The sequence below is a fragment of the Copadichromis virginalis genome, linkage group LG17, assembly GCF_057382275.1.
Source record: "Copadichromis virginalis isolate Kocher_CV1m ecotype Utaka linkage group LG17, C_Virginalis_male_GT1.1, whole genome shotgun sequence".
In the NCBI taxonomy this organism is placed as follows: domain Eukaryota; kingdom Metazoa; phylum Chordata; class Actinopteri; order Cichliformes; family Cichlidae; genus Copadichromis; species Copadichromis virginalis.
The window spans coordinates 25,396,408-25,404,878 of record NC_140634.1 but is presented as its reverse complement, the minus strand read 5'-3'; the positions used below and the strand labels follow the sequence as shown (position 1 = coordinate 25,404,878).

The following is an 8,471-nucleotide window of genomic DNA, read 5'->3' as shown; positions in this document are numbered from 1 at the left end:
ACACGTTAACACTGCTGTGAGGTAGTCTGAATTAATGGTATATCTAACTACTCACAAACCTGCAAGTTACAGGTCTGGCATCTACCATGTAACATAAATGGAAACTAGTGTTTTTCAGTGGTTTCTGGGAAAGTCTTTGAACGGTTGTGTCACTGTAACTGTTAAACACTTATTTCACCTGCTGATGCTCATCTTTCGTTTCAGAAGGGATGCATCCAGGGATCAGCACAGCTTTTTTAGGGTCAACACTTTTAGTGTGACGTCTTGACTTACCAAGAGTCAATCACAATCTGGGATGTTGTCTCAATAAATGGAATGCTAGAAGGAGGGATAAAAATGCAGAGCAATCCCAGGTGTAAGGGGTCACAGGAAGCCTGAGAGATTACTCAATAATCAAGCTTTTTCTTTCCTCTTAAACATTTATTTTATGCCTATTTTTAAATTGCACAGCAGAATCATCAAAAACAATCTTAAATGGCCCTTCAGAAGACCAGTCGTTAGATCACACAGTTAACTTGAGTACTTATTTTGTGCCTCTTAATTTTTGGATATTTCAGTTAAAGTTAATATAGATTAAACATTCTTCCAGATGTCTGCTATCAAAATCCATTAGCATATGAATAACAATCCAGATATGTTGCCACAAGTGAGGATTAAATCTACTGTATATAACATAATTTATAAAAACAGTACAGTATCATTAGAATCTGTCTGTCACAAGACAGATTTTAATATCACACCCATTAAACTAATTTACTAAAGTTATATTTTAAACTCATGCATAAAAATGTTGTTCAGAGGGGGTTCATAACAGACTTTGTCAGACGTGGCATTATGATGTTTAGAACTGCAACAATTAGTCAATTAACCAATAAACAGGAAATTAATCTGCAGCTATTATGAGAATACAGACAAATCTTACAATCTCTACATCAACTTTGAATTAAAGCATCTGCCTCAGAGAGATGGCCCCTCTGTTTTAACAACACCATCAAGTTCTTTCTTCTTCTCCATGTCACCTTCATTCCATAGTCCCTCTCTGGCGTGTCAGCCACCAAAATGTCAGGTGACTCATTACATGGAGGCGTACACGGCTGAGCCAGCAGCAAATGTCCACAGGGGGTAGACGGAGAAATGTTCCTTTCCTCCATTGCTTTCGGAGTGTCCACATCAGGAGGTGGACAGACACTGCTGACTTCAGTGGTGCTAAACTCTTCACAGGGAAGTGTTGAAGCACAGACTGCTGGAATTCTGCATCTCTCTGACACTTGCACAGATGGTCTGTCAGGTTCAGCCAAACATCTTTGGTGGGATGAAGTGTCGTCTGAGAATGTTTCAGCGCTCTTTTTTCTTACTGAGGCAAACTGTCCCTTTGGTAGGTTAGAGCACTGTGCAGCTGAAACTGTCCTTCTCTTTTCGGCAGGTTTCCTTTCCACATGAGTACTCTCTATAGCTTTCTTCTTGAAGATCCCCTTTGGTTGCTGAGTTTGGTCCTTTGACCCTGTTTTAAACAGTAATTGGGGGAATTTGCAGACACTATTTTTCCTGGACAGCTGACTGCAGCTATCCAAGATGCTTGTGGCAGACTGACACTTTCTCCTCCCTCGTCTCACTGGAGGTGCAGTTGCAACTGAAATGTCAAATTGTGGCCTAACCTGAAATATTAAAGGCAAATTAAACAAAATAATCTATGTAGTCATATGTGAAAATTATTATATGAAATTCTAGCAAATGAAGATCAGGTTTATGTTCAGAAATAATTTTTAAGCAAAACATAGCCCACGCCACTTTAAAAAGTATTCATTACAGCTTACCCAGGAATTAAGAGCTGAGCTGCTCTGTGCTTCTGCCTCTGTGAAGAAATCTCTGGCATTGAGTGCTGCTCGGATTTCGGGCACATTTTGGAGTTTGGCTCCACACAAAGGCCGCTCCAAGAATTGCAGCGAAGGCTTTGCTGTCTTTGTAACTTTTCTGGGCATTAAGATAAATCATCACAGAACACCTGGTGGAATAAAAACACGATCAACTGAGACATCAAATGTCCGCAAATAACCAGATGTTGCTACCAAACCAAAACTATATTCGGTTACTACCAAACCGAATATACTCGCTCGTGGGTGCTAAGACGACATTAAACTTACCTTAATGTGCGTATTTGCATACAATAAATACTTGTATCAAAAGTTAGTTTTTAGTGTAAATTGTCTTTTCTCTGCCTGCTTTGTTTTCATCTTTTTGTTGCTTTTTGTTTGTTATTTCCCGGGTCGTCTTCCCCTTCTTCTTTTTGGTTAGGTTGGGGCTTGACAAACCACCTCATATGTGCATTACTGCCATCTACCGTAGCCATTGTATTTTCTGATTGGTTCTAGTGACGTCGCTATCCTATCTGCTATTGGTTCAAAAATTTCACGTGATCAAAGTGACGGGAGGCCGCACCCACAGCGCCAAAATTCAAAATCGCGTGTGAATCGTATTGACGTCATGTAAATAACATTAAATAAAAGACTGTTTTAGATGTTTTCGGTTATTTTAAACACGAATATGAACCATTACTGGTTGGACTCAAGCTAAACGGAATCTTCTGAAACTTCGCAGTAATATGAAGGTCAGGTTTTTTGCCGTTTGTTGGAGCAGTGTAGTGAACTAGGCACCTTGCTAACGTAGCTTAGCAACTACCTCAGCGTACGCTAGCGTTAGCTTTTATCGTCAGGTGCAAGAAAACCTAACGCTGGAAAAATTGAATTTGTTTAGGTATAACGACACAAATCAGTTGCTGGCTTTAATGTAAGTTATATGCTAATGTTTCAATAATTGTCAAAATGGTTAGGGGGCCAAACGTTTCTCGAGTCCCGTAGCTATTATATAATGTTACTGTTTACTCTTGTTGTAACTGTTAATCTTCGTTGTTCATTCTCATTTGTAGTTGTGTGTGTGTGTGTGTGTGTGTGCAGAATACCCCTGAACAACTTGGCACATTTCAATGATCTGACCATGAGACGGAGCCCGAGGAGACCCCTGATTCTTAAAAGAAGAAAACTGCCTTTTCATCAAAATGCGACGGATTCACAGCCTGGAGAATCAGGCTCCAAAGAACCGTCAAAACCAGCTGCCGCTCAGAGCTTTTCTGATGGTATCCGCATCATGGACCATCCATCCAAGTCTGATACTCAGGTGGTTGTCATTCCGGAAAAAGCAAATCTTCAAAGTGTTATTGGGGCCCTCACAGCTAAAGGCAAGGAATGTGGTGCCCAGGGCCCAAACAAGTTCATTCTTCTGAATGGAGGTGGGAGTGGCAACAAGTGGGACTATGGACTTGATTCTCAGTCTGCTGCTGAAGCGGCTGCTACAAGGAGTACAGAAGGACATACAGTTAAAGCTGAAACTACAAGCAATTTCCCAGGTGACAAATTTCTAACTGAAATTAAATAATAATTTAAAGTGGTTTTTTTTAATGTTTAGGATAATGCTTAATGTATAAGTGTGGAATTCAGTGCTTTTTTCCCTCTCTGTCTGATACTAGTGAATAAGGATGTAAACTGTGGTCCATTGGATGACAGCCTTACCAACATTCAGTGGTTGGGTAAGATGAGCACATGTGCCTTGGAGCCAAATTCTACAAAGCAGCTCAGCAGCAAGGAGAACCAAAAACTTTTACCACAGACCTTTCAGGTTCAGAGCTTTTTCTTGTCACTTACCTGCCTTGTTTTATTTTTTTGAGGGGGGGTGCATACTTTTCTGAAGGCAACATTGACCCCAGACATACTGCTACATGTTCCCTAAACACCCTTTCTTGACAAGTTGGTCACAGCTGGGATTTGCAATAACAGCAATAGTAGTCTGATTGCAGAAAATAGTTACACTGTCAGATTTATTGACTGTTGTTTGTTTGTTTTTTGTCATATAGGCACACAATACACATACCAGTGCAGAAGCTCCTCAGCAACCCATTTCAGAGAGGCCACCGTACTCCTACATGGCCATGATCCAGTTTGCTATCAATAGCAGAAAGAACAGGAGGATGACCCTCAAAGAGATTTACATGTGGATTGAGGACAACTTCCCTTACTATAGAGATGTGGCCAAACCAGGCTGGAAGGTACTTCAGAGCTGCTGAAAGTGTGATATGTTCACAGCTCTGCAGCAAGCAGCAGTTTTCAAATACTTTTTCTTTTCATTTATAATTGCAGAATTCCATCCGCCATAACCTTTCTCTGCATGACATGTTCATTCGTGAAACGTCTCCAGATGGTAAAATGTCTTTCTGGACTATCCGACCTGAAGCCAATCGATGCCTCACACTTGATCATGTGTACAAGGTGAGTGCAGACTCGTTGCTTTTACATCGGTGATATCTGGGAACATTTGTGGTACTTGGCCTGAATGTTTTGTTGCAAGAATGCTTGTTAAATGCTTATTGTTTCACCTTGTGTTTATATAATGATTATTCTTGGATCCTTGTCTTTCAATTGTTTGTTTGTTTTCATGGCTGACACCTTGAGAGTGCTTTGAGATTCCTCATATTGTTTTTCATCTTATTTTCCCCCTAATCTCACTTCACATCTCTCTCTGTAGCCGGGCTGTGATCCAGTGACTGCCACTGTTCCTGTGCCAATGCTTTTACTGGCTAATCAAGTAAGACTGATTTAGCCCCTTTCTTTTTTTTTTTTTTGTAGTTCTTCAGAAGCCATCTTTAAATCGCACTCAGGCAGCAGTAAGCCGAGAAGGGCCAGAAAAATCTGAACGTTTATGAATCTATTTGTCACCAGACTTTCAGACCCACAGAGTGTAGCTACACCTGTTTTTGTTGCAGGAGGAGACGAGAGCAGCAGGGAAGCAGAGAGGCTGAAGTCAGTCTGAAAGGCTAATGTGCTTTAAGAGCACTTGTTTCTCCTAATGTCTGGTATCCATACAATCATAAAGCTTTTATTCCTCTCATATCAGTAAAGATGTAGGGTCGGCTATGAAGGGCCAAATTTTGGACAGAACGCCAAGTTATTGTTGTTAGGTGGCAGCACAGTAAGGCTCCTAACTGATATAATTTCTGTCTCATCTTACTTTTCACAGCACCAAAAGAGGACACTTCCAGATGCAAGAAAAACACCAACTAGCTCTGGTGAGTTAAAAGAAATGTATGAGTTGTTTTATAAATTTGAGACTTGAGAAAGATCAGAGGTTGGCAAACTGCTGTTTAGTTTGGAAATGTGTAGTGCAATGTTGATGTGTTTTCTGTGTTCAGAGAGAAAGATGAAACCTCTTCTGCCTCGAACCGATTCATACTTGGTGCCCATACAGCTCCCCGTCACTCCTTCTGTCTACCTGCCATCCACTTCTACCCCTTTTCCTCCGCCCTGCTCCCAGCAGAAGGGGAACAATTCACGAGGAACAAAGAGAGTCCGCATAGCACCGAAGGTAATGAATTTCTCATATATTTCAGCTTTTTAAAATGTGTTGTTGTTGTTGTTGTTGTTTTACTTCATAAGCTATGCAAGTTGCAAACTGCTTTTCAAAACAAGTATTTCTTGGAACTCCCTAGAGTTTACATTGACAACATTATGTGCATAGAGATGAGTATGAACTTCACCCATACCACTAAGATTTTAATGGGAATGGTTGCATGTCTGACAGGTGACACAAAGTGATTCCCCAGCTGTGATGATATCTCCTCAGAAGAATACGGACTTTAAGGTAGAAGTGAAGGAGGAGCTGGTATGTGTTCCGATTAAATGCGAGACCCCCAAAGCTCCTCCAAAGAGACAAGCCAGCAGCTCACGGCGCAAACAGCGCTTGGTTCTCTCTGTGAATGAAGAGCCTGTTCTCCTCTGCCACGAAAGTAATTTCTTTGACTCTGGCGTAGCCTCCGATGCTTCGACATTCCAGGACAATCCACATATTGAGCTGGATGAAGACAAGCATGGGCAGGAAAGCCCAGATAGGGAGTTCTCATTCAAAACCCCTATAAAAAGTAGCAGCCATTTGACCTCATCCACCCCCAGCAAGCCACCTTCTTATGTTGCACTTGAGTCTTGGAAAGTGACCCCGGTGGGCAAAGGAAGCCAAAATATTCTGGACTTCAGCCCTATTCGTACACCAGGTGGTCCCACAGATACTCCACAACACGACTACACCACCTTCAGCTTCGGCAGCACTCCCTTTAAAGACTTGCCTCTGTTTAACTCCCCAAGAGAGCTGCTCACATCTGCTCCCTCCAGAGTGACCGGACCAGCAGAGTCGCCCACCGAATGCCTCAAAAGTAGCTGCTCCAGAGAGCTTCTGCAGGGAGGCAGTTCCACAGCAGCCAATCGCTCAATCACAGAGGGCCTCGTCTTGGATACCATGAACGACAGCCTGAGCAAGATATTGGTGGATATTAGCTTCTCTGGTCTGGATGATGACGACCTTGGTATGGCGAACATCAGCTGGTCTGAGTTCATCCCTCAATTGAAATAGCCAGAAAGCCGAAACACATTCTATGGCTAAGCAGTGTCACCTGTTTCTTTTTCCTTTTTTTTTCTTTGTGTAAACACTACATGATTAGGCCCACACCAAAGCAGCAAGACAGAAACAAATTTAGATCTGACACTATTTAAACCATCCGAACTGTCCATATTGAAGAGGATTTCTCTCAATAGAAGGCGAGGCTGTTGATGTAGGAAGAAATTTTGTAGTGCTCTGATTTACTTTGGTTGTCAAATATTCAGAAGCATACCTATGATTATACCAAAACAACTTCAAATAAAGCCCACTTGATGCTGCAATTTTAAACTTCTTATTGGAGACTTATTCAGACCTCCTATTTGCAGTAGTTTAGGAGCTTTTAGCTTCAAGTTTCTTTTACATCTGCTTTGCTGCTGGAGGGTTCTGGCTACCACATGAGGGGGGAAATGTAACATTGATAAATAGATTACAGGGATGCTTCAGTCTCAATTACTGTTTGATGGTTTTACCTTTGAGTTTTTCATTCATTGGATCAGTCAATGATTGCCTCGGTGTCACTTCTTTTTCTTTGAATTTCTTCACATATTTGGGCCTCTTTGTGTTTTATGGTTTTCCTTATTTGTGTTATTTGTCTGTCTTCTTGAAGAACATGCATAAGAAGAGAAATATGTAAGTGTATATGTATGTTGATTTGCACATTTTAATATATAATTTAGCTTCTACACAAATTTTAAAGTATGTGATATTTTCTGATCAGCCAGCAGGATGCTTCACTGCAGTTTGAGTCAGCGTCTTAGAGCTGACTTAGAATAATAGATTGTGATGGAGGATTGCTAGTAATAGGCCTTGACAAATAGCACTAACAGGGATAGGACTGTTTCTGTATTTAACTGTAGAACTGTCTTTATCACATGACTTCATAAATTCTCACAGTAATTGTCCTTGTGTATGCTAATATCACTCATTTCCAGGGCACCTTTAACCTACAAAAAATGCATGCAGTGACTTCATTCACACAGTCTTGGAGTTTAATATTCACTGTAGTTTTTGCAGCCCCAACTCTGGAGGATAAATACCTGTTTTTAAAGATGCCACCAAGTGTTGCATACCTATGACTTCATTAGTCCTTTGTTGATGTGAAACTTGATGGTTTAGTGAGGTTTTGCCGTGCATTGTGGTATTTCTGTTTATATTTCATTAAAGGTGTAAACTATCATAGATTGTCTGTTCAAAAATGTTTAATTCCTTGTTAGTGACGGTACTGAATCATGCAATTTGGGTAAAATTGATTTTATTCTAAACTCACCGCATGAAAATGGTAGTTTGTAATATTTTTTTCAACAAATGACATCATTTATCCATTTTTGCCCAAATAAGCAATTTCATGTGATGTTCTTAGTTTCCAATAGGACCGTATGATGGCTTACCGCATTCCAATGGACCAAAAGAATGACACGATGTTGACACAGGTTTGATCTTGAGGTTCTCAGATAATAGTTTGTTTGTGCATGATTCTGCAGCACAAATATGTATTTGCAAGACAAACTGCAATCAAACAGCAAATGCTAAAAGCACCTTTATTCTTGTATTTTTAATTAAAAAAAAGATACCATACCCAAAATATTAACTCTTGAAAAAAAAAAACCCTCACAGGACATTTTGCAGAGTTTGCAGCTGCAACGCAAACAGCAACAAACACTTTGTAGTTCTGTCCTGGAGTTTATACAGGTGCAGTCAGTGCTACTGCTACAAGTAAGCCTAACACCTTCCAGATCAATTTTTTCTGGCAAGAAGGGCTGGCAACTGAGTGAAGGAAAAACCAGCTTGTCCAGTTGCAACAGGCAAAGATTTTGTTGTCTGTCTTTTTCCTTCACCAAAACTACGATGCCAATATCCCACATCCCAAAGCAACGGAGGAATGGGCTTATTTTGACAACAACACACAGGGAACCAGCAGTCAGTGATGGGGAATAGAGGAAGCCTGAAGCAAGAAGCAATCCTGGTCTGCACAATTGAATAGTGTGGATGACCTAGAC

The 8,471-nt window shown here is 40.7% G+C and overlaps 2 protein-coding genes across 3 annotated transcripts; one reads left to right on the top strand and one right to left on the bottom strand.

Moving 5' to 3' along the window:
• Positions 1-411: 411 nt before the first annotated feature.
• On the bottom strand, positions 412-2,392 carry rhno1 (RAD9-HUS1-RAD1 interacting nuclear orphan 1). The gene is made up of 3 exons (XM_085436731.1): positions 2,142-2,392; positions 1,815-2,002; positions 412-1,655 (listed from the first exon to the last, which is right to left on the bottom strand). Exons 2-3 carry the CDS (start codon positions 1,977-1,979, stop codon positions 933-935), a joined length of 888 nt encoding a protein of 295 aa, XP_085292857.1. The 5' UTR covers positions 1,980-2,002; positions 2,142-2,392; the 3' UTR covers positions 412-932.
• Positions 2,393-2,725: 333 nt separating this feature from the next.
• Positions 2,726-7,651, top strand: LOC146689505 (forkhead box protein M1-like). Of its 2 annotated transcripts, XM_085436729.1 has the most exons (9): positions 2,726-2,784; positions 2,952-3,400; positions 3,521-3,669; positions 3,905-4,096; positions 4,188-4,316; positions 4,573-4,632; positions 5,065-5,113; positions 5,237-5,409; positions 5,626-7,651. In XM_085436729.1, exons 2-9 carry the CDS (start codon positions 2,992-2,994, stop codon positions 6,445-6,447), a joined length of 1,983 nt encoding a protein of 660 aa, XP_085292855.1. In that variant the 5' UTR covers positions 2,726-2,784; positions 2,952-2,991; the 3' UTR covers positions 6,448-7,651. The 2 variants fall into 2 exon arrangements, with proteins under 2 accessions (XP_085292855.1, XP_085292856.1); XM_085436730.1 differs by lacking the exons at positions 2,726-2,784; positions 4,573-4,632 and having other exon boundaries at positions 2,992-3,400.
• The last annotated feature ends 820 nt before the right edge of the window (positions 7,652-8,471 follow it).

Excerpts from the sequence above, each read along its gene's own strand:
- rhno1 (XM_085436731.1), bottom strand. The coding sequence starts at position 1,979 with ATGCCCAGAAAAGTTACAAAGACAGCAAAGCCTTCGCTGCAATTCTTG. Across the intron at positions 1,656-1,814 it reads GCTCAGCTCTTAATTCCTGG|GTTAGGCCACAATTTGACAT; the intron begins GTAAGCTGTAAT and ends TTAATATTTCAG.
- LOC146689505 (XM_085436729.1), top strand. The coding sequence starts at position 2,992 with ATGAGACGGAGCCCGAGGAGACCCCTGATTCTTAAAAGAAGAAAACTG. Across the intron at positions 4,633-5,064 it reads TGCTTTTACTGGCTAATCAA|CACCAAAAGAGGACACTTCC; the intron begins GTAAGACTGATT and ends TACTTTTCACAG. Across the intron at positions 5,410-5,625 it reads GAGTCCGCATAGCACCGAAG|GTGACACAAAGTGATTCCCC; the intron begins GTAATGAATTTC and ends CATGTCTGACAG.